This window comes from Oncorhynchus mykiss, chromosome 14 (assembly GCF_057628025.1).
Source record: "Oncorhynchus mykiss isolate SJ-2025 chromosome 14, ASM5762802v1, whole genome shotgun sequence".
Lineage (NCBI taxonomy): Eukaryota > Metazoa > Chordata > Actinopteri > Salmoniformes > Salmonidae > Oncorhynchus > Oncorhynchus mykiss.
In genome coordinates this window covers 27,728,313-27,756,076 of record NC_143035.1, presented here as the reverse complement: position 1 = coordinate 27,756,076, position 27,764 = coordinate 27,728,313, and the positions used below count along the sequence as shown (strand labels likewise).

Genomic DNA, 27,764 nt, shown 5'->3' with positions numbered 1-27,764 from the left:
AGAATTCAGAACATGGGCCGTTCTTAGTGTTCTCCCTGTACACCAAGTCAGAACAGTAGGATTAATAAAGGGGGCATATAAGCAGACAATGAAACTATTACAATATTTGATTATTACATTTCTCAAAAACAGGTTAAATGCTACATGTGCACCACCAAGTCGGAACAGTAGGTGAAATTAAGAGGTGAAACTAGTCCAAATTATTAGGGTGAGGCACATGGGCTACTAACAGTTTACTGCACAACATACACTTAGTATTACTTTCTTAGCTACAGTATACACATCTCCCTGGCATCCGTTATACAGCAGCATACAATACCTTTTTGGACTCGCCTTGTTGTGCTGTGCTCACTTGAATTTTAAACTTGGAAAAGAGATCCTTAATCTTAGACTTGGGACAACACAGCCACTCCACTGAATAGCATGCTAATGATTGCTTTGCAATGCTTGCAGTTAGCCACTGATTCCGTCCAAACCACTGAATTTGCAATTTCCAACTTGTGTAATGTTTATGTCCATTGGCCGATGAGCATTGATACGTTTTATCTATAATTTCTCTTCATACGATAAGGATTAAAAACAATTTGCCAATCGATTGTCGACTTGATTCATGATGTCTACTAGCTAATATTTTGAAAGTATGATGTCCAAGATATAACATGATTTTACATAATTGTATCTGTGGCCAGTGACCTTGGATGGGCACTATAATGTAAGTAACCATAAATAACTATATGGCAGCACCCAACAGGCTTGAATTTTCTAGATCTACCCTTAGACTTGGGGGTGACGTAGTGTCCCCATGAGTGACAGAACACAGAGCCAATCACGGCGCAATGCTCCATATTTTCTGCTGGCTTGCCCCACCACCACAGAAAGCACTGAGCTAGGCTGAAACACCTGCATTTTGGAGCTGCCTTACTCAAGAAAACAAAAAAAAGACTATGTTTGTATGCGGCTTTATTAACTCAATGATATATATATAAAACATTGTTTGCAAATTTATATTTGACACGTATTAATGCCAAAATAACATGCAAAAACAGGCAACCCCCACAAAAAAATCATTTTCAGTTTCATGTATTTATTTATTTTGCAAAGAATGTGGGGCTCTGCCCCACCTGCCCGGAATGACTGGTCGCCGCTGTACAGATCCCACACATACACACACTCTCTCTCCCTTTATCTCTCTCACTCCCCCCTCACATTTATACACACTCTGTCTTTCTCTACCTGTGACTATCTCTCTGGTTTGGAACTTTCCCTTTAAATATCCCCCCTAACGGAAAATAACGGTAGTAAGTTGCCTGCTACGGTCCGGGTATCTGACTTCTCGACCACCAGTGAATTGGCGTTCAGTCAGACAGGTGCGCGTACCTTGCGATGAGAACGCTGTTGATATCCCTCCTCTGCGTCCTCAGCGGGGTGGAGGAGACCTTGGCCGTACCTTCCACGAGAGAGTTCTATATCGCCGCGGTTGAGATTGGTTGGGACTATCTCTACTGGGGCAGCGCTGACCCCGTATCAGAACAAAGGTGAAGTTCTCTCCAGTCATTACCTAATATCTATCCCCTTTTTTGCGTCAATTTTGCTGTAGGCTTTTCTATTCAACTAACAGTTTCAAATGTATATCACCATGTAGCCTATTTTATTTGTTTTCATGTTTTAATCATGGATTTTTAAGCCTTTTTTTAAATATCCATGTTGATTATGAATTTGTAGGAGGAGGACCAAGGAACCCCCTCAGAAATACATAAAAGCTGTTTATAGAGAATACACTGATTCCACATATTCAGTCCCCAAGCCTACACCAACATGGGCAGGTATGTGTACTAACTTCATTCATTCATTATTAATTACTTTAAGTATATCTTTAGAATGATATGCTACCACACTCACACAGAGAGAGAGCTGAACAGAGTGCTTTGTGTTGCAGGTATCCAGGGTCCGGTGATCCATGCCCAGGCCAGTGACAGGGTGGTGGTGCACTTTAAGAACCTGGCGTCCCAGCCCTACAGCATCAGCCCTGTGGGGGTCAGCTACTGGAAACAGTCTGAGGGTAATGTCTTTATGTCTACCTACTAACTTACTACTGGAAACAGTCTGAGGGTAATGTCTTTATGTCTACCTACTAACTTACTACTGGAAACAGTCTGAGGGTAATGTCTTTATGTCTACCTACTAACTTACTACTGGAAACAGTCTGAGGGTAATGTCTTTATGCCTACCTACTAGCTTACTACTGGAAACAGTCGGAGGGTAATGTCTTTATGTCTACCTACTAACTTACTACTGGAAACAGTCTGAGGGTAATGTCTTTATGTCTACCTACTAAATTACTACTGGAAACAGTCTGAGGGTAATGTCTTTATGCTACCTACTAAATTACTACTGGAAACAGTCTAAGGGTAATGTCTTTATGTCTACCTATTAACTTACCAACTTACCGTAAACACTAAATCTGCATATCTACCTATTAACTTACCAACTTACCGTAAACACTCAATCTGCATGTCTACCTACTAACTTACCAACTTACCGTAAACACTAAATCTGCATGTCTACCTACTAACTTACCAACTTACCGTAAACACTAAATCTGCATGTCTACCTACTAACTTACCAACTTACCGTAAACACTAAATCTGCATGTCTACCTACTAACTTACCAACTTACCGTAAACACTAAATCTGCATGTCTACCTACCCACTTACCAACTTACCGTAAACACTAAATCTGCACGTCTACCTACTAACTTACCAACTTACCGTAAACACTAAATCTGCATGTCTACCTACTAACTTACCGTAAACTGTAAGCCACTGTCACATCCTAGCACTGGTGTTATAAAGTAGACTGAATCCAATAAAGGGCTTACCCACTATTTACTGTCTTGAATTACGTGAACAAGTGTGTGTGTGTGTGTGTGTGTGTGTGTGTGTGTGTGTGTGTGTGTGTGCGTGCATCTGCTATGTCAGCCTCTGTGTGTACATACGTATATTCCTTGCAATATATCTCTTTCCCTTTAGGGGCCGGATACGATGACGCCACGTCTAGCCAGGAGAAGGAGGATGATGCTGTTGCTCCAGGAGGATACTACAAGTACATCTGGGACATCAATCCTAATGACGGTCCGACCTTGGGAGACCCAGAATGCCTCACCTACTCTTACTCCTCCCAGGTGGACACTGTACAGGACTTCAACTCTGGGCTCATCGGGGCTCTGCTCATCTGCAAATCAAGTTAGAGACACAACTTTATTCCTGCTATGTTACTCCCACACACCTTACAGTCAGATACTCCACAACTTTATCCCTGCTATGTTACTCCCACACACCTTACAGTCAGATACTCCACAACTTTATCCCTGCTATGTTACTCCCACACACCTTACAGTCAGATACTCCACAACTTTATTCCTGCTATGTTACTCCCACACACCTTACAGTCAGATTCTCCACAACTTTATTCCTGCTATGTTACTCCCACACACCTTACAGTCAGATACTCCACAACTTTATTCCTGCTATGTTACTTCCACACACCTTACAGTCAGATACTCCACAACTTTATTCCTGCTATGTTACTCCCACACACCTTACAGTCAGATATTCCACAACTTTATTCCTGCTATGTTACTCCCACACACCTTACAGTCAGATACTCCACAACTTTATTCCTGCTATGTTACTCCCACACACCTTACAGTCAGATACTCCACAACTTTATTCCTGCTATGTTACTCCCACACACCTTACAGTCAGATACTCCACAACTTTATCCCTGCTATGTTACTTCCACACACCTTACAGTCAGATACTCCACAACTTTATCCCTGCTATGTTACTCCCACACACCTTACAGTCAGATACTCCACAACTTTATTCCTGCTATGTTACTCCCACACACCTTACAGTCAGATATTCCACAACTTTATTCCTGCTATGTTACTCCCACACACCTTACAGTCAGATACTCCACAACTTTATTCCTGCTATGTTACTCCCACACACCTTACAGTCAGATACTCCACAACTTTATCCCTGCTATGTTACTCCCACACACCTTACAGTCAGATACTCCACAACTTTATTCCTGCTATGTTACTCCCACACACCTTACAGTCAGATACTCCACAACTTTATTCCTGCTATGTTACTCCCACACACCTTACAGTCAGATACTCCACAACTTTATTCCTGCTATGTTACTTCCACACACCTTACAGTCAGATACTCCACAACTTTATTCCTGCTATGTTACTCCCACACACCTTACAGTCAGATACTCCACAACTTTATTCCTGCTATGTTACTCCCACACACCTTACAGTCAGATACTCCACAACTTTATTCCTGCTATGTTACTCCCACACACCTTACAGTCAGATACTCCACAACTTTATTCCTGCTATGTTACTCCCACACACCTTACAGTCAGATACTCCACAACTTTATTCCTGCTATGTTACTCCCACACACCTTACAGTCAGATACTCCACAACTTTATTCCTGCTATGTTACTCCCACACACCTTACAGTCAGATACTCCACAACTTTATTCCTGCTATGTTACTCCCACACACCTTACAGTCAGATACTCCACAACTTTATTCCTGCTATGTTACTCCCACACACCTTACAGTCAGATACTCCACAACTTTATTCCTGCTATGTTACTCCCACACACCTTACAGTCAGATACTCCACAACTTTATTCCTGCTATGTTACTCCCACACACCTTACAGTCAGATACTCCACAACTTTATTCCTGCTATGTTACTCCCACACACCTTACAGTCAGATACTCCACAACTTTATTCCTGCTATGTTACTCCCACACACCTTACAGTCAGATACTCCACAACTTTATCCCTGCTATGTTACTCCCACACACCTTACAGTCAGATACTCCACAACTTTATTCCTGCTATGTTACTCCCACACACCTTACAGTCAGATACTCCACAACTTTATTCCTGCTATGTTACTCCCACACACCTTACAGTCAGATACTCCACAACTTTATTCCTGCTATGTTACTCCCACACACCCTCCACAACTTTCTCTCTACGTATCACACTTCCCTTACAGTACAGTCAGACCCACTGTGACATATATTTGCCTGGTAAAGGAGGAAAATAATGTGGCTGCTGGACTTATAGCTGACTGGGACTTATAATGTGCTCTGCTCTCAGTCATACAGTGATCATGTCCTACCTAATGGAAGGTTTTGTGAATAGAAGGAGGTCTGAATCACATAATCACCTTACTAAGTAGGGTTTGTCAATAGTTTACTGCACATGATGAAGCTTAACACCCAGACTGCCACATCACCTGATTATTAAACAAATGAGCAATTGGACCAAACAAGTAATTTCACCACATCAGTAATTTCACCAAATGCCTCAATTCACTAAATGCGTAAATTCACCAAATGTACCCTGGGATATTCAGAGTTATCAACTAATGCGTTACCTGTATTCTCTGCTTCCCTTGGGTTCTCACAGCTGCATTTACAGATAATGGAGTTCGGAAAAGCAGAGAGTTTATTCTGCTCTTTGCTGTTTTCGATGAGAGTAAGAGCTGGTACGGAGAGGTGGGGAGTTTCCGGGAAAGATTTAAGAAGGCCAGTGCAAGAAAACAGTACCACACTATCAATGGATACGTCAACTCAACTTTACCAGGTCAGGTGCTAGTTTAACATGTTACTGTATAGAGTCAACAGAACAGAGTCCTGTTGTCAACTGTTTTAGTAGAAGACTCAAAAATATGTTTTTGTGTGGGTTGGTTGTTTGGTATATGAGTAGGTCTGACGATGTGCCAGGGACGAGATCATGTGTTCTGGCATCTCATTGGAATGGAAACGTCTCCAGAGATCCACTCCATACAGTTTCAGGATCACACTCTGCAGGTACATCAGATAATTCAAGTTTAAATCAGGGTTCACTTAAAGTTGTCAACCAATCATAATTAATGGTCATATGTGACAATCAACCAAGATTTTCCTTTGATAATTTTGCCAGTTCAGTTGTTATAAGTCGGCATGTAGGGGTGGCAGGTAGCCTAGGGGTTAGAGTGTTTTTGCCAGTAACTGAAAATGACAGTTCGAATCCCTGAACTGACAAGGTAAAAATCGTTCTGCACCTGAACAAGGCATTTAACCCACTGACAATCAACCAAGATTAAGCCGTCATTGTCATTGTAAAATAAGAATTTGTTCTTAACTGACTTGCCTGGCTAAATAAAAAATAAGTTGTTTGTGAGAATGTGTAACCAGTTCAGCAGCATTTCAGTCTGAGCCTAACTCTACCCTTGTCATTCCAGGTGATGGACCACCGTAAGGTTACTGTGGAGATGACCCCTATGACCTTTACCACGGCGGAGATGAAGCCCAGCACTCAGGGGAAGTTCCTCATCAGCTGTCAGATCCAAGAACACCGCCACGGTAAGAGTATGTTCTCTCAAAGTTGTGAAATAAAGTTTTGATCAATTTCAAAGTTCCCAATTTGATTTGACACTCCTGTGTGAGGTAACAGAGTACATTTGTACATTTGAGCCAGAGTAGCATGAATTATTATGTGGTTGAGAATGTTCTATAAGGTGTTCATATTGCATAGTGTCTTGTGAGTTGCTATAAGGTCTCTGTATGTTTTTGTTCCAGCGGGTATGAGTGCATTCTTTAAGGTAGAGGACTGCCCAGAGCCTGTGACGGTGCCCGGTCCTGACGTGCGTCAGGTCCAGCAGTCTGAGGATAAGGAGGACTATGAATATGGAGATGACATGTTTGAGACCTTTGTGTTTAAGCCTGGGAAAGATCAGGCTGTGGGGCGCTCCCGAGGGGGGAAGATCAAAATCTGGGTCCATTACATCGCTGCTGAGGAGATCATCTGGGATTATGCACCCCACCTCAGCCAGGGAGACAGGTAGGAAACCCCACCTCAGCCAGGGAGACAGGTAGGAAACCCCACCTCAGCCAGGGAGACAGGTAGGAAACCACACCTCAGTCAGGGAGACAGGTAGGAAACCCCACCTCAGCCAGGGAGACAGGTACTAAACCCCACCTCAGCCAGGGAGACAGGTACGAAACCCCACCTCAGACAGGGAGACAGGTAGGAGGGAGGGAGGGAGGGAGGGAGGGAGGGAGGGAGGGAGGGCGATACAGGGAGGAAAGAAGGAATAGGTGAAGGAATGGGTGGCAAAGGTGGGAGAATGGGATTGAAAAGGAAATGGAAAGGAAGAGAGAGGGAGGAAGGGAGGGAGGGAGGGAGGACCAAGAAAGTGAGAGTGTCAGAGAGACTGTGTATAGTAAGAGTTCAGATGGGACGGAGGACCGAGAAAGGGAGAGGGTCAGAGAGACTGTGTATAGTAAGAGTTCAGATGGGACGGAGGACCGAGAAAGGGAGAGGATCAGAGAGACTGTGTATAGTAAGAGTTCAGATGGGTCGGAGGACCGAGAAAAGGAGATAGCCAGAAAAAGACTAGGACAGGAAAGGGAGAGATAGCATTGCTCAGAGTTCATGATACTAACGATGCTGATACTACCCTCCCTCCATTGTCTCTGTGTTCCAGTCAACTGTTATCGGAATACTTTCCCAGGGGGCCTCATCAGCTGGGTCATGAATATAAGAAGGTGGTGTATGTAGAATACACTGACCAGACCTTCACCAAGAGGAAATCACCTGTTAAAAGACTGCTGGGACCACTGCTCAGAGGACAGGTGGACGAACACTTCCAGGTGTGTGTACCACAATCAACAAAACAAACAAACAATCAACAAAGCATGTAAACAAAAAAGATGTATCTGAATAGATACAGTGCCTTGCGAAAGTATTCGGCCCCCTTGAACTTTGCGACCTTTTGCCACATTTCAGGCTTCAAACATAAAGATATAAAACTGTATTTTTTTTGTGAAGAATCAACAACAAGTGGGACACAATCATGAAGTGGAACGACATTTATTGGATATTTCAAACTTTTTTAACAAATCAAAAACTGAAAAATTGGGCGTGCAAAATTATTCAGCCCCCTTAAGTTAATACTTTGTAGCGCCACCTTTTGCTGCGATTACAGCTGTAAGTCGCTTGGGGTATGTCTCTATCAGTTTTACACATCGAGAGACTGAAATTTTTTCCCATTCCTCCTTGCAAAACAGCTCGAGCTCAGTGAGGTTGGATGGAGAGCATTTGTGAACAGCAGTTTTCAGTTCTTTCCACAGATTCTCGATTGGATTCAGGTCTGGACTTTGACTTGGCCATTCTAACATCTGGATATGTTTATTTTTGAACATTGTAGATTTTGCTTTATGTTTTGGATCATTGTCTTGTTGGAAGACAAATCTCCGTCCCAGTCTCAGGTCTTTTGCAGACTCCATCAGGTTTTCTTCCAGAATGGTCCTGTATTTGGCTCCATCCATCTTCCCATCAAGTTTAACCATCTTCCCTGTCCCTGCTGAAGAAAAGCAGGCCCAAACCATGATGCTGCCACCACCATGTTTGACAGTGGGGATGGTGTGTTCAGCTGTGTTGCTTTTACGCCAAACATAACGTTTTGCATTGTTGCCAAAAAGTTCAATTTTGGTTTCATCTGACCAGAGCACCTTCTTCCACATGTTTGGTGTGTCTCCCAGGTGGCTTGTGGCAAACTTTAAACAACACTTTTTATGGATATCTTTAAGAAATGGCTTTCTTCTTGCCACTCTTCCATAAAGGCCAGATTTGTGCAATATACGACTGATTGTTGTCCTATGGACAGAGTCTCCCACCTCAGCTGTAGATCTCTGCAGTTCATCCAGAGTGATCATGGGCCTCTTGGCTGCATCTCTGATCAGTCTTCTCCTTGTATGAGCTGAAAGTTTAGAGGGACGGCCAGGTCTTGGTAGATTTGCAGTGGTCTGATACTCCTTCCATTTCAATATTATCGCTTGCACAGTGCTCCTTGGGATGTTTAAAGCTTGGGAAATCTTTTTGTATCCAAATCCAGCTTTAAACTTCTTCACAACAGTATCTCGGACCTGCCTGGTGTGTTCCTTGTTCTTCATGATGCTCTCTGCGCTTTTAACGGACCTCTGAGACTATCACAGTGCAGGTGCATTCATACAGAGACTTGATTACACACAGGTGGATTGTATTTATCATCATTAGTCATTTAGGTCAACATTGGATCATTCAGAGATCCTCACTGAACTTCTGGAGAGAGTTTGCTGCACTGAAAGTAAAGGGGATGAATAATTTTGCACGCCCAATTTTTCAGTTTTTGATTTGTTAAAAAGGTTTGAAATATCCAATAAATGTCGTTCCACTTCATGATTGTGTCCCACTTGTTGTTGATTCTTCACAAAAAAATACAGTTTTATATCTTTATGTTTGAAGCCTGAAATGTGGCAAAAGGTCGCAAAGTTCAAGGGGGCCGAATACTTTCGCAAGGCACTGTTGTAAAGAAAGTAAAGATCATTCTCATTGTTTCTTCAGATAGTGTTCAAGAACCTGGCAAGTCGTCCTTTCAACATGTATCCAAACGGCCTCACCACGATTTCTCCACTGAGGAAAACAGGGAACGGTAAGATAAACAAAAATGTGGCATTATGATAAGATAATATTACTGACTATGCATTTAGGTTTAAAATCATAACTAAGTCCTTCGTGGAATATGGTCATCATATGTGGTGTGTTTATATGATGGGGTCTGGAGAATCTCATAAAAAGGGATTTTATAGTAATTTTATTAGTCTAATAGTCATTCTATTACACTAATATAATCTCTTAGTCTCTTAGTCATTCTATTACACTAATATAATCTCTTAGTCTCTTAGTCATTCTATTACACTAATATAATCTCTTAGTCTCTTAGTCATTCTATTACACTAATATAATCTCTTAGTCTCTTAGTCATTCTATTACACTAATATAATCTCTTAGTCTAATAGTCATTCTATTACACTAATATAATCTCTTAGTCTAATAGTCATTCTATTACACTAATATAATCTCTTAGTCTCTTAGTCATTCTATTACACTAATATAATCTCTTAGTCTAATAGTCATTCTATTACACTAATATAATCTCTTAGTCTCTTAGTCATTCTATTACACTAATATAATCTCTTAGTCTCTTAGTCATTCTATTACACTAATATAATCTCTTAGTCTAATAGTCATTCTATTACACTAATATAATCTCTTAGTCTAATAGTCATTCTATTACACTAATATAATCTCTTAGTCTAATAGTCATTCTATTACACTAATATAATCTCTTAGTCTCTTAGTCATTCTATTACACTAATATAATCTATTAGTCTCTTAGTCATTCTATTACACTAATATAATCTCTTAGTCTAATAGTCATTCTATTACACTAATATAATCTCTTAGTCTCTTAGTCATTCCTGTTCCCCCCATGGTGTCTATGTGTGATTGTGTAGAGGGTGAAAAGGACCTTCGCTCACTGGCTGTACCCCCCAATGGGACATATGGGTACATGTGGAAACTAACAGCAGAGGACGGGCCCCTGGAGAGAGACCCACAGTGTCTGACCCGTCTGTACCAGAGTACCATCAACCCTGAGAGAGATGTGGCCACTGGCCTCGTAGGACCCCTCCTCATCTGCAAGAAGGACTCCATGGATACCAGGGGGCGGCTGGTGAGAATCGCCACTTCATATGTCCATAAAGACACACAGGTTGTTTTTTCGGACACAGATTAAGAATAACGTCCAATGGAGAATAGAGATGTGTCCGGGAATCTGGCCCAATATGACATATCAATGCATTATCTCTCCTGCAGTTTGCCCAAGTCATACACTGATAACTTGGATCTTGCTGTTTGTAGCAGTGTGAGAGTATGTGAGATGTTGCGGTTATCCTAATCTGAGATGTCCAATTTGCAGGTGGGCCCAGATAAAGTGAAGCAGTTGATGTTCGCTGTGTTTGATGAAAACAAGAGTTGGAACATCAATGACAACATTCAGAAGTACAGCAGAGACCCCTCCATGGTCAACCCTACAGACCCTGACTTCTACAACTCCAATGTCATCTACAGTAAGTGGGGTTTTCCTGCCTGGTTATCTTGTAGGCTAGCTTCCCTTATTTCTTGATGAAGGTGGTGATACCTCCTTCATGTCTGCTCTGTCACCCCTCCTATGTTTTAGATTTTGATCTGGATCTCCTTTTTGTTTACAGATGTGAACGGGATAATGTTCAACGGGCAGATGATCCAGCTGTGTAAGGATGACGTGACCTTCTGGCACCTGGCCAACGTGGGGACACAGAGCGACTTCCTGTCCGTCTACTTCACAGGAAACCCCTTCATGAGGGACAACGTGTATGAGTCCGTTCTCACACTCTTCCCAATGTCTGGGGAGACTGTTACCATGGAGACCGAGCTAATTGGTAAGGTCAAATGACAATGTTTGTTTGTCAGCCATTGCTGTTTTTGATGCTGCTACATTTGTGTTCAGTAGGCATAAATTGGAAGAACATTTTTGAAACAGAGAGGTGCTACAGGTCCATTAAGAACACAGGTTTCACTATGGTGCGCCCTACTAAAACCTGACCCTGACCTGAGAGATTTTTTTCTGAAGTGTTGTGAGCTGATGTTTATTTCATCCTCAGGTGAGTGGGAGATCAGTGCTTTCGATAGTAGCCTGAAGAGCCGTGGCATGAGCGCTCGCTACTCTGTCCTGTCTTGTAACATTGATCTGCTTGTGGACAACGAGGACCTAGAGTACGGCCTGGAGGACGTCCTGCCTGATTACGTAGACCAGTTTTTCAAACCGAGATCCCTCCGCCCCCGGCTACAGAACAGGACCGTAGCCATCAGAGTCTGCAAGAAGCAACCCAGTTTAAACCAGAACACAACAAGACCGAAAACAAGAAATTACACAGATAACGAAGTCGCCATCGGAGAATCTGGGGACCACGGGTCTGATAACAATGTTACATTTAAGGCAGGGGACCAGAGGTCAATCTGTGAGGTCAGGTATGTGACCGTGTTGTCTGCTGACGAGGAGGGCAACCTGCTCTCCCAGGGAGGGATCCCCACAGACGTTCTGAAGCAACTGGAGAAGGACGGAGAGTGGAAAGCTTCAGAGACCCAGGAGGGAGGGGGTCTGGGTGGGGAGCAGGGGGGGAAGAGACAAAGACGCCAGGCCAGGGTAGAAGGAGGAGAGGATGGGGAGGAGGTAGAGGAGGGAGGTCTGGGCAGGGAGCAGGGGGGGAAGAGACAAAGACGCCAGGCCAGGGTAGAAGGAGGAGATGATGGGGAGGAGGTAGAGGAGGGAGGTCTGGGCAGGGAGCAGGGGGGGAAGAGACAAAGACGCCAGGCCAGGGTAGAAGGAGGAGAGGATGGGGAGGAGGTAGAGGAGGGAGGTCTGGGCAGGGAGCAGGGGGGGAAGAGACAAAGACGCCAGGCCAGGGTAGAAGGAGGAGAGGATGGGGAGGAGGTAGAGGAGGGAGGTCTGGGCAGGGAGCAGGGGGGGAATGGAAGACAGAGACACCAGGCCAGTTTGGAGGGTGGAGAGAGCAACAAGCTAGCGGAGAACTGTGAGGAAAAGGTGCTGAAGGAGTGGAAGGGTCGGGTATATGGGGAGGCGCTGGAGCAGGAGCAGAGAGAAGAGCAGAAGGTGGAGGTGTTGGATCAGCAGGAGGAGCAGGGACAAAAGGGGGAGTTGGATCGAGATTCACATCCTCTAAGCACATATCACACAGATAAGGACCCTCTACTCTTGGAGTTAGATGGATGGAGGGATCTAGACCCCCTGAAAAACACTTTGAAAGCGCTCCCGGATCAGCTGAAGGTGCAGCAACAGAGGGAGGAGCAGAAAGCTGGGGAGGTGCATCCCCTAAACAACAACCCTCACACAGATCCAGACACCCCTCTACTGAATTTGTTGGATCTAGACTTCTCCAATGTCTCCAATGACAATGAGACGGCTCCCAGGAACGCAGTGTCTCTGGAGTATGATGACTATAGTGAGAAGGACACTGGGACAACCTACATGGGGACAGAGGACAACCTGGACCTGAGGACCACAGATGGACATTACCGCAGCTACTACATCGCTGCACAGGAGATCACATGGGACTATGGGATCAGGAAACCACATCAGCTCATAAAAACAAGGTAGTGTTTGGTTTTTGTAAGTATCTGGTTTCTTGGACACTTATGTTTAGTCTTTGAGCAGCACTTTCAATTGAGAATCTCAATTGAATATGCTTTTTAGTCTAGAACTAGACTTAATCTGTGTCTGGCCCCATCTGTTTGACTATACATGAAAAGAAATGAAACATGAACATACATGAAAGAAATCCTGTTTCTGATTGATCAGCTCAGTTGGATGGAGGGATCTAGACCCCTAAAAGAAAAGGAAAAGCTGATCCAATGCAATTCATTATTTACCAACCAATGACAAGCTGTCTAGGCAAGTCAGTTAAGAACAAATTCTTATTTTCAATGACGGCCTAACTGCCTGTTCAGGGCCAGAACGACAGAACCTTGACAGTTTGGGGGTTTGAACTTGCAACCTTCTGGTTACTAGTCCAATGCTCTAACCACTAGGCTACCCTGCCACCCCCTTTATCAGGCTATTGATCAACGGCAAGCTGTCTTTTATCAGGCTATTGATCAGCTCATCAACTCCCAACTGTTCCCTCCCCAGAGAGAGGCGTAGGGGAATGAGGAAGTTCCTGACGGAATATAAGAAGGTGGTGTTCAGGGCCTACAGTGAGAGAGACTTCCAGATCCCCGTCACCAGAGGAGAGCTGCAGGAACATCTTGGACTCATGGGTCCTATCATTAAAGCTGAGATCAACGACCTCCTTACCGTGAGTGGAGATCAATGATCATCTTATTAATTCACTGATGTTCAAATCAATTCATATTTTGGTGGCCTTAGCTCAACTACTAGTAACCTCGTCAAGGTGTTTCGGAGTTCTTGGTGTTATGGCTAAGGTGTTGGACAGTTTCGGGAACCATGGTTTGAATCCAGGTTGCATTACCCCCTGAATTCACTGCAATATTATTTTCATGGCATATTCTCAGATATCAGATTCTGTATGTAATGCTGTTAAACATTCACTTGATCTTAACCTTGACCCGTTTTTATTGTCTCGATGCTGATCTTGATCTTGACCTCGACAGGTGACCTTCAAGAACATGGCGTCCAGGCCGTACTCCCTGCACCTCCATGGAGTGTATGATAAGACCCAGGGGGATGGATGGACCCAGACCCAGTGGGGGTCCTCCAGGGCTGGGGTGGCGGGGGTCCCTGGGGAGGCGGTCCAGCCTGGGGAGGTCAGGGTCTACACCTGGAGGATCACCAGGAAGCAGGGGCCCACCGCTGCAGAGTTTGACTGTAAGGCAGGGGCCTACTACTCTACACAGAATAAGGCAGGTGGCACTGTCAACATTTCCTCTACCTGTATATTAAAAAGCTAGCTCATAGTTAGGCCTCATAAGTGTCTTTTATTTTCAATAGACAGCTTATCAATGTTTTGACATGATTTTCCCTGCATGCACTTTGTTGTTCTGGCATGTGTATTTGACTGTGTGGCTTTGTGTTCTGTTCTCACCCCTCAACAGGTGAAGGACCTCCACTCCGGTCTGATTGGCCCCTTAGTAATCTGTAAACCAGGCACCCTCCACCCCCAACTGAACCTACAGCCCAACCTACAGGAGTACGCCCTCCTCTTCCACACCTTCGACGAGACCAAGAGCTGGTACCTGGACGAGAACATCCGTCAGTACTGCATCCCGCCCTGCCAGGCCCGGAGAGATGACCCCTGGTTTCAGCTCAGCAACAAGTTTGCAGGTAGAGTTACTCAGACTCCCTCCTAATATCAATACTAGTTTCATAATAAATACATTTAAATAGATTTCTAGTGAATTTCTCTGTTTGTTTAGGTTCATACTCATATCTGATCGATTGTTTGGGTTTGAGATTCACTTCTCTGGAAAATCTTTCCTTGTTACCGTAGCGATAAACGGCTACGTGGCAGAGACACTTCCTGGTCTGATGGTTGCCCAGCACCAGCAAGTCAGGTGGCACCTGCTGAACGTCGGGGGCGACGGGGAGTATCACACCGCCCACTTCCACGGTCTGCCCTTCAGCATTCACAAGGAGCAGGAGCATCGCATGGGGGTGTACAACCTCTATCCTGGTAAATACATACACTAAAAAACTCACACACATGCAAACACAACCACAGTTACCACACACACACACACACAACCACGCAAATGCACACACACACACACACACATACTGTACACACACACACATATATACATGCCCACACAATAAAATAATAGTCAATCATAATGAATCAATCAAGAATGTCATGTATCCCACCTTGGTCTCTGTCCCCCTCTCCAGGTGTGTTTGGCACAGTGGAGATGAGGCCGGCCACAGTGGGGACCTGGATGGTGGAGTGTACAGTAGGAGAGCACCAGCTAGCCGGCATGAGGGCTAAACTACTAGTCTACAACCCACGTAAGTAGCCTACCACACCTCCCAACCCATGTAGGTACCACACCTCCCAACCCATGTAGGTACCACACCTCCCAACCCATGTAGGTACCACACCTCCCAACCCATGTAGGTACCACACCTCCCAACCCATGTAGGTACCACACCTCCCAACCCATGTAGGTACCACACCTCCCAACCCATGTAGGTACCACACCTCCCAACCCAGGTAGGTACCACACCTCCCAACCCATGTAGGTACCACACCTCCCAACCCATGTAGGTACCACACATGTAGGTACCACACCTCACAACCCATGTAGGTACCACACCTCACAACCCATGTAGGTACCACACATAGTTACCTCACAACAGCTTTACTCAGTAGACTGAGACAGAAGTGTGAAATATGTTATTTGGAATGTCTTAGAATGACATTGTTGGTTATTTTTTGTGAAATGTGGACAATACAAATAATAGAATGTAATTTTCTGTGATTACCTGGCAGGATGCATCCAGCCTTTGGGGTTGAGGTCAGGAAGAATAGACGATTCCCAGATCACGGCATCAGACCACATAGGTAAGCAAGTTTCAGCAATGCAAGAATGTTACTACGCACCTCTCCATCATGATAGCTGATGTGTGGTGAGCGTTTTGACAGAAAAAAGGCTGCTTCACATTGGTGGTGGAAGAGGTGAGTTGCTCCTTGCTATGTAAAAGCAATTTGAACACTTGAAAAGTGTTATAAAAATCCAATAAATTATTATTATTCATTTATTTGATGTCAGGAAGTAGGCTCATACACAGTATATGCATAAGTAAGCCTCTAGAATGGAGAAATGTTACCATGATGAATCAGTGACATACTGTTTATGAAAACACAGTATACTCTACTCTGTGTTAGGCCTGCATACAGTTAGCCAGTGGGATTGAATGCATATATGTGTTGCCAGGTAACTGGGAGGCCAGGCTGGCGAGGCTGGAGCTATCTGGTTCTGTCAACGCCTGGATGGGCACGAATCAGAAATCATGGATCCAGGTTCAACACTAAACTTCCTGTTCTTCTATGAAAGATCCTTGTAGATTGAAAGGCCATCTGGTTTAGCTGCCCCTGTCTTTTGCATGGTTGGGGTCCATTCCATTTCAATTCAGTAGATCTATGTTTTCCTCAGTTCACTTCCTGAATTGACTGAATTGAAATGGACCTGGCCCCAACTCTGGTCTCCTGTTGTGTCTCCTATGTAGGTGGACCTCCAGAGACCCACTCTGCTCCATGGGATTCAGACCCAGGGTGCCAGAGCCTCTCTGGGCCTGAAGGACTACTTCATCGTGCACTTCACCCTCTCCTACAGCCTAGACCAGGAGACCTGGACTAACTACAGGGGGAACAGCACCACGCCATCTTACGTCAGTACCTTACATGTACCTTAACATTCTGTACCAGTACCTACTGGCTAGTACTGTACCCACAAAGCATGAGCTTAATTGTGTACCATACAAACCAGAAGTCAGTGAGAGCAGGTAGTGAGAGCAGATAGTGAGAGCAGGTAGTGAGAGCAGCTGGTGATAGCAGGTAGTGATAGCAGGTAGTGAGAGCAGGTAGTGAGAGCAGATAGTGAGAGCAGGTAGTGAGAGCAGGTAGTGAGAGCAGGTGCATGTATCCTTTTGTTACTGTAAATGTCATCAATGCTTAAAATATTTCTGAGTAACTCTATGCATTACTGTGGTGTAGCTGTTCTTAGCCCCTAAAGTTGATGTCTGCCCCCGCAAAAATATTCAATTAGCATAAGACAAAAATCCCCATAAAAAGAGCTGTTTTTTTTGCATTGGATCGTCTCAATACATCACATCCGCCTATGTCTCGAAATACACCTCTGCTGTCTTCAACCAGGATCTCAGCGATGACTGTCTCATTGCCTGCGTCCGTAATGGGTCCACGGTCAAACGACCACCCCTCATCACTGTCAAACGCTCCTTAAAACACTTCAGCGAGCAGGCCTTTCTAATCAACCTGGCCCGGGTATCCTAGAAGGATATTGACCTCATCCCATCAGTAGAGGATGCCTGATTGCTCTTTAAAAGTGCTTTCCTCACAATCTTAAATAAGCATACCCCATTCAGAAAATGTAGAACCAGGAACAGATATAGCCCTTGGTTCACTCCAGACCTGACTGCCCTTGACCAGCACAAAAACATAATGTGGCGTTCTGCATTAGCATCGAATAGCCCCCGCGATATGCAACATTTCAGGGAAGTTAGGAACCAATATACACAGACAGTTAGGGAAAGCAAAGGCTAGTTTTTTCAAACAGAAATTTGCATCCTGTAGCACAAACTCCAAAAAGTTAAAGTCCATGGAGAATAAGAGCACCTCCTCTCAGCTGACCACTGCACTGAGGCTAGGAAACACTGTCACCACCGATGAAGCTACGATAATCAATCATTTCAATAAGCATTTCTCTATGGCTACCCCTACCCCGGTCAACAGCTCTGCACCCCCCACAGCAACTTGCCGAAGCCTCCCCCATTTCTCCTTCACCCAAATCCAGATAGATGATGCTCGGAAAGAGCTGCAAAATCTGGACCCCTACAAATCAGCTGGGCAAGACAATCTGGACCCTCTCTTTATAAAATTATCCGCCACAATTGTTGCAACCCCTATTACTAGCCTGTTGAACCTCTCTTTCATATCGTCTGAGATTCCCAAAGATTGGAAAGCTGCCGCAGTCATCCCACTCTTCAAAGGGGGAGACACCCTAGACCCAAACTGTTACAGACCTATATCTATCCTACCCTGCCTTTCTAAGGCAGCCAAGTTAACAAACAGATCATCGACCATTTCCAATCCCACCGTACCTTCTCCGCTATGCAATCTGGTTTCCGAACTGGTCACGGGTGCACCTCAGCCACGCTCAAGGTCCTAAACGACATTATGACCTCAATCGATAAAAGACAATACTGTGCAGCCGTATTCATCGACCTGGTCAAGGCTTTCGACTCTGTCAATCATCGCATTATTATTGGCAGACTCAACAGCCTTGGTTTCTCAAATGACTGCCTCGCCTGGTTCACCAACTACTTCTCAGACAGAGTTCAGTGTGTCAAATCGGAGGGCCTGTCCGGACCTCTGGCAGTCTCAATGGGGGTACCATAGGGTTAAATTCTCAGGCCGACTCTTTTCTCTGTATACATCAATGATGTCGCTCTTGCTGCTGGTGATTCTCTGATCCACCTCTACGCAGACGACACCATTTTGTATACTTCTGGCCCTTCTTTGGACACTGTGACGAGCTTCAACGAGCTTCACACAGACGAGCTTCAATGCCATACAACACTTCTTCCGTGGCCCCCAACTGCTCTTAAATGCAAGTAAAACTAAATGCATGCTCTTCAACCGATCGCTGCCCGCACCTGGCCGCCTGTCGAGCATCACTACTCTGGACGGTTCTGACTTAGGATATGTGGACAACTACAAATACCTAGGTGTCTGGTTAAACTGTAAACTCTCCTTCCAGACTCACATTAAGCATCTGCAATCCAAAATTAAATCTAGCATCAGCTTCCTATTTCGCAACAAAGCCTCCTTCACTCATGCTGCCAAACATACCCTCGTAAAACTGACTATCCTATTGATCCTTGACTTCGGTGATGTCATCTACAAAATAGCCTCCAACACTCTACTCAGCAAATTGGATACAGTCTATCACAGTGCCATCCGTTTTGTCACCAAAGCCCCATATACTACACACCACTGCAACCTGTATGCTCTCGTTGGTTGGCCCTCGCTTCATACTCGTCGCCAAACCCACTGGCTCCAGGTCATCTCCAAGTCTTTACTAGGTAAAGCCCCGCCTTATCTCAGCTCACTGGTCACCATAGCAGCACCCACCCATAGCAAGCGCTCCAGCTGGTATATTTCACTGGTCACTCCCAATTCTTCCTTTGGGCGCCTTTCCTTCCAGTTCTCTGCTGCCAATGACTGAAACGAACTGCAAAAATCACTGAAGCTGGAGACTTATATCTCCCTCACTAACTTTAAGCATCATCTGTCAGAGCAGCTTACAGATCATTGCACCTGTACATAGCCCATCTGTAAATAGCCCACCCAACTACCTCATCCCCATATTGTTATTATTATTATTTTTTGCTCCTTTGCACCCCAGTATCTCTACTTGCACATTCATCTTCTGCACATCTATCACTCCAGTGTTTAATTGCTAAATTGTAATTATTTTGCCACTATGGCCTATTTATTGCCTTACCTCCCTAATCTTACTTAATTTGCACACACTGTATATATACTTTTCTATTGTGTTATTGACTGTATGTTCGTTTATTCCATGTGTAACTCTGTGTTGTTGTTTGTGTCGCACTGCTTTGCTTTTTCTTGGCCAGGTCACAGCTATAAATGAGGACTTGTTCTCAGCTGGCCATTAAAAAAAATTATAAATAAAATGCCGTCACTTCCGTATCTGCGGTGAAAGGTGACAGAGCTATAGCGGTGTTTGTCAGACCATGAGACATCCCGGAAATCAGTCTTCTCGCACAATCATCTGTAGCATCCGAACGGTTTGGCCTGCAAACTATTATGACCCCTCTATGGAAAGATGAGAATCTCACGAACACGGTGTTATTGCTCTACGAACTCCACTCGTCTGAAGTTGGTACAGTCAAACTACCAACTTCTGTCTGTAGCGTCCGAACCATTTGGGCTACACACTAATATGTGTGCAAAGGTGATGCCTCTCTGTGGAAAGATGAGACTCTCACGAACATGTAAATGTTGGTTGTTCTGCTCTAGGATGCCCACAGGCCTCATAAGACTCGTCTGAATGTCCCCAGGTACCAGTTTTTTTTAAAGATTGTTTAATGCCAAAAATCTGCGATGCTTCATGCGTAAGAACAGACCTTAGCCGTGGTATATTGGCCATATACTACATCCCTTCGTGCCTTATTGCTTAAGTAGAACCCCTCCTCCGGCTCAGATGGGGCTTAGACTCTGATGGCTTAGTAATAATAGGGGAATCCAGTGTGAGGAATATGTGAACCCTTTATTTACATTTTGTCCTGTACTCTTAAATTGTATGTTCTGTTTCTCCCTCCTGTTAGCGCTCTTAAAGGGGCACACACTAATTTAACATGAACATCACAAATACTACAATGCTACCTCTTGTACTTACTATTGACTTCTGTTTATTTCAGATATTTAACGGTAACCTGGATGGCTCAAAGGTGAAGGAGAACCATATGTTTCCCCCAATCCTCGGGCGCTACATCAGACTGCAGCCTGTCACCATCCAGAGGAACCCTGCTCTTCGCATGGAGCTACTGGGCTGTGACCTCAACAGTGAGTCCCTGTGTCAGTTAGGAACACCTTTGTAACAGCTTAGATTACGTTTAGTGGTGGTGTATGTTGAGAGGTACATCAGCAGGTAGTCCGTGGTTAGGGGCCAGGGGTCAGGGACCAGGGGAAGGGAGGAGGTGCAGGGACGGTCAGATCTCAGGTGCTGGTGAATAGAATTCCTGAGAGAAGGTAGAAGGAAAACATAAGAAGATGCCTGCAATTTCAATCGTGTGTGTGTGTGTGTGTGTGTGTGTGTGTGTGTGTGTGTGTGTGTGTGTGTGTGTGTGTGTGTCAGGCTGCTCCTTCCCCCTGGGTCTCCAGAGGAGGTTGGTCCCAGACAGCAGCTTCCGAGCCTCCTCCTTCCTGCAGACCTGGAGGCTCTCTTGGAGCCCCGCCCTCGCACGCCTCCGCCAGGACGGCAGCGCCAACGCATGGCGCCCCAAGGTACACACATTCACAACACGCACACACATACACACACAGTCAAACCACATAAAGTGCCTTGCGAAAGTATTCGGCCCCCTTGAACTTTGCGACCTTTTGCAACATTTCAGGCTTCAAACATAAAGATATAAAACTGTATTTTTTTGTGAAGAATCAACAACAAGTGGGACACAATCATGAAGTGGAACGACATTTATTGGATATTTCAAACTTTTTTAACAAATCAAAAACTGAAAAATTGGGCGTGCAAAATTATTCAGCCCCTTTACTTTCAGTGCAGCAAACTCTCTCCAGAAGTTCAGTGAGGATCTCTGAATGATCCAATGTTTACCTAAATGACTAATGATGATAAATACAATCCACCTGTGTGTAATCAAGTCTCCGTATAAATGCACCTGCACTGTGATAGTCTCAGAGGTCCGTTAAAAGCGCAGAGAGCATCATGAAGAACAAGGAACACACCAGGCAGGTCCGAGATACTGTTGTGAAGAAGTTTAAAGCCGGATTTGGATACAAAAAGATTTCCCAAGCTTTAAACATCCCAAGGAGCACTGTGCAAGCGATAATATTGAAATGGAAAGAGTATCAGACCACTGCAAATCTACCAAGACCTGGCCGTCCCTCTAAACTTTCAGCTCATACAAGGAGAAGACTGATCAGAGATGCAGCCAAGAGGCCCATGATCACTCTGGATGAACTGCAGAGATCTACAGCTGAGGTGGGAGACTCTGTCCATAGGACAACAATCAGTCGTATATTGCACAAATCTGGCCTTTATGGAAGAGTGGCAAGAAGAAAGCCATTTCTTAAAGATATCCATAAAAAGTGTCGTTTAAAGTTTGCCACAAGCCACCTGGGAGACACACCAAACATGTGGAAGAAGGTGCTCTGGTCAGATGAAACCAAAATTGAACTTTTTGGCAACAATGCAAAACGTTATGTTTGGCGTAAAAGCAACACAGCTGAACACACCATCCCCACTGTCAAACATGGTGGTGGCAGCATCATGGTTTGGGCCTGCTTTTCTTCAGCAGGGACAGGGAAGATGGTTAAAATTGATGGGAAGATGGATGGAGCCAAATACAGGACCATTCTGGAATAAAACCTGATGGAGTCTGCAAAAGACCTGAGACTGGGACGGAGATTTGTCTTCCAACAAGACAATGATCCAAAACATAAAGCAAAATCTACAATGGAATGGTTCAAAAATAAACATATCCAGATGTTAGAATGGCCAAGTCAAAGTCCAGACCTGAATCCAATCGAGAATCTGTGGAAAGAACTGAAAACTGCTGTTCACAAATGCTCTCCATCCAACCTCACTGAGCTCGAGCTGTTTTGCAAGGAGGAATGGGAAAAAAATTCAGTCTCTCGATGTGCAAAACTGATAGAGACATACCCCAAGCAACTTACAGCTGTAATCGCAGCAAAAGGTGGCGCTACAAAGTATTAACTTAAGGGGGCTGAATAATTTTGCACGCCCAATTTTTCAGTTTTTGATTTGTTAAAAAAGTTTGAAATATCCAATAAATGTCATTCCACATCATGATTGTGTCCCACTTGTTGTTGATTCTTCACAAAAAAAATACAGTTTTATATCTTTATGTCTGAAGCCTGAAATGTGGCAAAAGGTCGCAAAGTTCAAGGGGGCCGAATACTTTCGCAAGGCACTGTACACTTTCCTGCCATCCCCTCCCTCTGTTACTGTTTTACTGTATTATATTATCAGTTAAATACCAGATATAAGTTATATTAGCTATATTACTTTCTTCAAAAGACTAGTAGAAAGTCCATATCATATCAATGTTTTAGCAATGTGCAAATAGTTGTAGTACAAATAGTATGGGAAGATAAATAGACATATTGGTTGTATTTACAAGCTGCATCCCTGTCTCACCCCATAGCCCTTTGTAAATAAATCTGTGTGTTTTTTGCCAATTTTAAATGCACACTTTTGTTTGTGTACATGGATTTTATAATGTCAAATGTTTTTGCCCGAACGCCGCTTTCCATCAATTTGTATAGCAGAATATTTTGCCAGTACTGCTGTGGAACATCCAGGTGCACTTTCGCAGACTTCAGACGTGCAGCAATGTTTTTTTGGACAGCAGTGGCTTCTTCTGTAGTGTCCTCCCATGAACACCGTTCTTGTTTAGTGTTTTATGTAATAGAGATGTTAGCATGTTCCAGAGATTTCTGTAAATCTTTAGCTGACACTCTAGGATTCTTCTTAACCTCATTGAGCATTCTGCGCTGTGCTCTTGCAGTCATCTTTGCAGGACAGCCACACCTAGGGAGAGTCGCAAGAGCATGCGACAGCTTTTAGAGATACTTTTGTAACCCTTTCCAGCTTTATGCAAGTCAACCATTCTTAATCTTAGGTCTTCTGAGATCTCTTTTGTTCGAGGCATGGTTCACATCAGGCAATGCTTCTTGAGAATAGCAAACTCAAATTTTGTGAGTGTTTTTTTATAGGGCACGGCAGCTCTAACCAACATCTCCAATCTTGTCTCATTGATTGGACTCCAGGTTAGCTGACTCCTGACTCCAATTAGCTTTTGGAGAAGTCATTAGCCTAGGGGTTCACATACTGTACTTTTCTAACCTACACTGTGAATGTTTTAAATGATGTATTCAATATAGACAAGAAAAATACAATCATTTGTGTGTTATTAGTTTAAGCACACTGTTTGTCTATTGTTGTGACTTTGATGAAGATGAGATCAAATTGTATGACTAATATATGCAGAAATACAAGGGTTCACATACTTTTTCTTGCTACTGTATATGTTTTTCCTGTTTGCTCTTTGTTATTGAGAAGAAAATATGTACTTTATCCATACATCTCCGTTTCGGATAGATAGCTCTTTGTGTGTTCCAATTTTCCTAGAAGGGGTTTGATTCTATGGATTCTTGAATTACATTGAGCTGATTTCTGAGGGTATTTCTGTATTGTTTTAGTGTTTCACCATAGTTAAGGTGTAGGCTCAGGTTTTCTGGGTCTCTGTGTTTTTGGTTGGACAGGTTCCTTAATTCCTTTCTCAGGGTTTTGCATTCTTAATCAAACTATTTGCGATTGTTGTTCATTTTCTTAGCTTCTCTGCTTGACAGAGGCTGAAAGGTAAAATATACTGTTTAGGTTTTCTACGGACAAGTTTACACCTTCACTATTACAGTGAAACATTTTGTCCAGGAAGTTGTCTAAAAGGGATTGAATTTGTTGTTGCCTAATAGTTTTTTGGTAGGTTTCTACACTACTTTCCTTCCATCTATAGCATTTCTTACTATTATGCAGTTCCTTTGGCTTTGATGCCACGTGATTGAGTATTTCTCTCTTCAAATAAAGTGTGATTTTGCTGTGATCGGATAGGGATGTCAGTGAGCTGACTGAACGCTTTGAGAGACTCTGGGTTGAGGTCTGTGATAAACTAAGGGATGACCTGTAGGTGTACCTACCATAGGAGTCTCCTTGAAGCCTACCATTGACTATGTACAGACCCAGCGGGCGACGGAGCTGCAAGAGCTGTGACCCATTTTTGTAGGTTGTTTTGTCATAGTTGTGTCTAGGGAGGCGTATTGGGGAGGGAATGCGGTCACCTCCAGGTAGGTGTTCTCTCTCCCTCTTTCTCGTGGCCCCTCTCCATTGTTGGGGCGGCAGGTAGCCTAGTGGTTAGAGCGTTGGACTAGTAACCGAAAGGTTGCAAGGTCGGATCCCTGAGCTGACAAGGTAAAAATCTGTCATTCTGCCCCTGAACAAGGCAGTTAACCCACTGTTCCTAGGCCGTCTTTGAAAATAATAATTTGTTCTTAACTGACTTGCCTAGTTAAATAAAGGTTAAATAAAAAAATGTATTGTCTCTCTCCTTCTTTAGCTCTCTCCGTCTTTAGCTAATCACATTTACAGCCTTCCTCTGAAAACACTGGACAATGGTGATTTTCCAACAAGACTGGTGTTACTTTTAAGGGCTGGTATGTGAGCAACACTTGTAATTGGTAGATAGTGCCAAGTCAACTGTGCCAAGTGTTCTCCGAAACTGAATAGTCAAGGATAGGTGGAGAAATAATGTAGAATCAGTGACCAATATCTATTGCAAGAGTGATCTTTTATGAGCTTGATGTTCTTTCCCTAGAAGACACTCTAGGAATCAATCAAGAGATACAATTGTTTGTAATGGTCACATGCTGTGGTAGAAGTGTTGTAAATTCGTTTTTTTTCTGTGTCAGTCTCTATTTTCTTCCGTCCTTTGTTTTAAATCTTGTTTTTAATACTTGTTCCTGCCAAAACCAGCATCTGGACCTAGACTCACTGCTGTGCACAGTGTATCTCTTAACGTTTTGCACCTGTTATAACCCACCCCCCTACCTCCCTCTCTCCTCCAGGTCAATAACCCCCATGAGTGGCTGCAGGTGGACTTGCTGGTTATGAAACGCATCACAGGGGTTGTGACTCAGGGGGCGTGGTCTATTCTGACTCAAATGATGGTGACAGAGTTCTCCGTAACCATTAGCGATGAAGGTCACTCCTGGTCCAATGTGGTTGACGAGGAATCGCAAAGAGAGAAGGTATCACACATCTCATTATCTTCAGATTTATCCCAGGCTACGTTTCAGTACACACACCTTCCTTAGCAGGCAGGGTCAAATGTGATCTGAAACCTCAGAGAAGTTAAGATTATTAAAGGCAAAATGCTACCAGACAGATTTACAAAACCTGATGTTGTAAAGAGTGACAAAGCTGTAACATGTTTAACTTTGAGTTTCCGAACTGTGATTTATGCGAGCCAGCTCTGTTTGACTCTGGCTCCTCCTTCCTCCCAGATGTTCTTGGGGAACAGTGAGCCAGATGAGGAGATGCTGAACCTCTTTGATCCTCCTCTGTTTGCCCGCTTCATACGGATCCACCCCAGAGGCTGGGTCAACGACATAGCCCTGCGCTTGGAGTTCGTGGGCTGTGACACCCAGCAGCGTCTCTGAGAAACAGAGACAGAGCAGGGGACCCCACTGTGCAGCTCCACACTCAGGCCCACCTCATCGTCATCTCTTCCCTAGAGAATATTTAATGAGCATATCAGTGATGTAATGATCATGAAATAGTCATGTCATTGATGGATGAACAGAGTAAGGGAATCTAGGTAAAAAGTTTGTTTAGCTAGGTTCACGGTCATATATGATATTATTTATGATATACTGTTGTAACTGTCTATTGATGAGCTTCAGCTGAGAACAGTTTGTTCATGTCATTTACAATGTATACTGCTACTAACACTATGACTTCTGTCATTCCAGCTGTGATCAACCACATGTAAATAGTACAATATAATTATTATTTTCTGTCTGGATGGATGTATGCACAGTATACTATATAGTACTGTACATGCAATATATCATATGCACTGAGGGGAGAGGGGATTGAGTTTATATTGTTAAATAAAGAGGTCACTGTTGCCTGGTTTCAGAGGTCAGTGTTGCGGCACGCACGCACGCACACACACATCCATCCATTCTCCCATTATTTTTCTTCCTGTCCTGTTCACCATCTCTATGACAGCAAACAGTTCTCTATTTGTTTTTGTTTAGTTCCTTTGCTCCAGCCCAGGGGGATACTGGCAGTGGCTCTGTGTTTCTCTATGATTAGGGAGGGTGTTTTCACCTTCCTTTACTTCATTCCCGTCTCTCCAGACTGTTATTCAGTCTTATCCACTTGTCACAGTCTCTCAAGCCATTTGGCAAGAGTGATTGATATGGCCATTGTTCCACTCGTAAAGAAAATGAAGAGTAGCGATATAAAGATGACAATAAGGTTCTTCAGAAATCTCATCTATACTGAACAAAAATATAAACGCAAGATGGAAAGTGTTGGTCCCATAATCCATGAGCTGAAATAAGATCCTAGAAATGTTCCATACGCGCACAATTTTATTTCTTTCAAATGTTGTACTCAAAATTAGTTTACATCCCTGTTAGTGAGCATTTCCCCTCTTCCAAGATAATCCATCCGACAGGTGTGGCATATCAAGAAGCTAATTAAACAGCATTATCATTAAAGGTACACCTTGTTCTGGGAACAATAAAAGACCACTCTAAAATGTGCAGTTTTGTCACACAATGCCACAGATATCTTAAGTTTTTAGGGAGTGTAGGAATGTCCACCAGAGCTGTTGTCAGAGAATTGAATGATAATTTATCTACCATAAACCGCCTCCAATGTAATTTTAGAGAATTTTACAGTATGTCCAACCGGCTTCACAACCGCAGACCACTTGTAACCACACCAGCCCAGGACCTCCACATTCGTCTGAGACCAGCCACCCAGACAGCTGATGAAACTGTGGGTTTGCACAACCAAAGGTTTTCTGCACAAACTATCAGAAACCATCTCAGGGAAGCTCATCTGTGTGCTCATCGTCATCACCAGGGTCTTGACGTGACTGCAGTTCGGCATCATAACGGACTTCAGTGGACAAATGCTCACCTTCCATGGCCACTGGAGAAGTGTGCTCTTCACGGATG

The 27,764-nt window shown here is 43.9% G+C and overlaps 1 protein-coding gene across 1 annotated transcript; it reads left to right on the top strand.

Annotated features, from left to right (window-relative positions):
* The first annotated feature begins 1,127 nt into the window (after positions 1-1,127).
* Positions 1,128-26,698, top strand: LOC110489038 (coagulation factor V). Its single transcript, XM_036943236.2, has 26 exons — positions 1,128-1,535; positions 1,723-1,823; positions 1,937-2,059; positions 3,031-3,243; positions 5,512-5,688; positions 5,812-5,915; positions 6,329-6,449; positions 6,666-6,927; positions 7,574-7,739; positions 9,472-9,559; positions 10,425-10,642; positions 10,889-11,039; positions 11,181-11,390; positions 11,613-13,122; positions 13,658-13,823; positions 14,140-14,388; positions 14,581-14,809; positions 14,976-15,158; positions 15,374-15,490; positions 15,975-16,046; positions 16,420-16,505; positions 16,712-16,873; positions 20,669-20,813; positions 21,106-21,254; positions 25,635-25,817; positions 26,073-26,698. The coding sequence occupies exons 1-26, from the start codon at positions 1,384-1,386 to the stop codon at positions 26,226-26,228; spliced, it is 5,493 nt and encodes a 1,830-aa protein (XP_036799131.2). The 5' UTR covers positions 1,128-1,383; the 3' UTR covers positions 26,229-26,698.
* The last annotated feature ends 1,066 nt before the right edge of the window (positions 26,699-27,764 follow it).

What these genes read in the sequence shown, in the direction of transcription:
- LOC110489038 (XM_036943236.2), top strand. Translation starts at nt 1,384, where the DNA reads ATGAGAACGCTGTTGATATCCCTCCTCTGCGTCCTCAGCGGGGTGGAG. An exon ending in CAACTCCAATGTCATCTACA is followed by an intron (nt 11,040 to 11,180) that starts GTAAGTGGGGTT and finishes TTTTGTTTACAG; the next exon opens with ATGTGAACGGGATAATGTTC. An exon ending in CCAACGCATGGCGCCCCAAG is followed by an intron (nt 21,255 to 25,634) that starts GTACACACATTC and finishes TCTCTCCTCCAG; the next exon opens with GTCAATAACCCCCATGAGTG.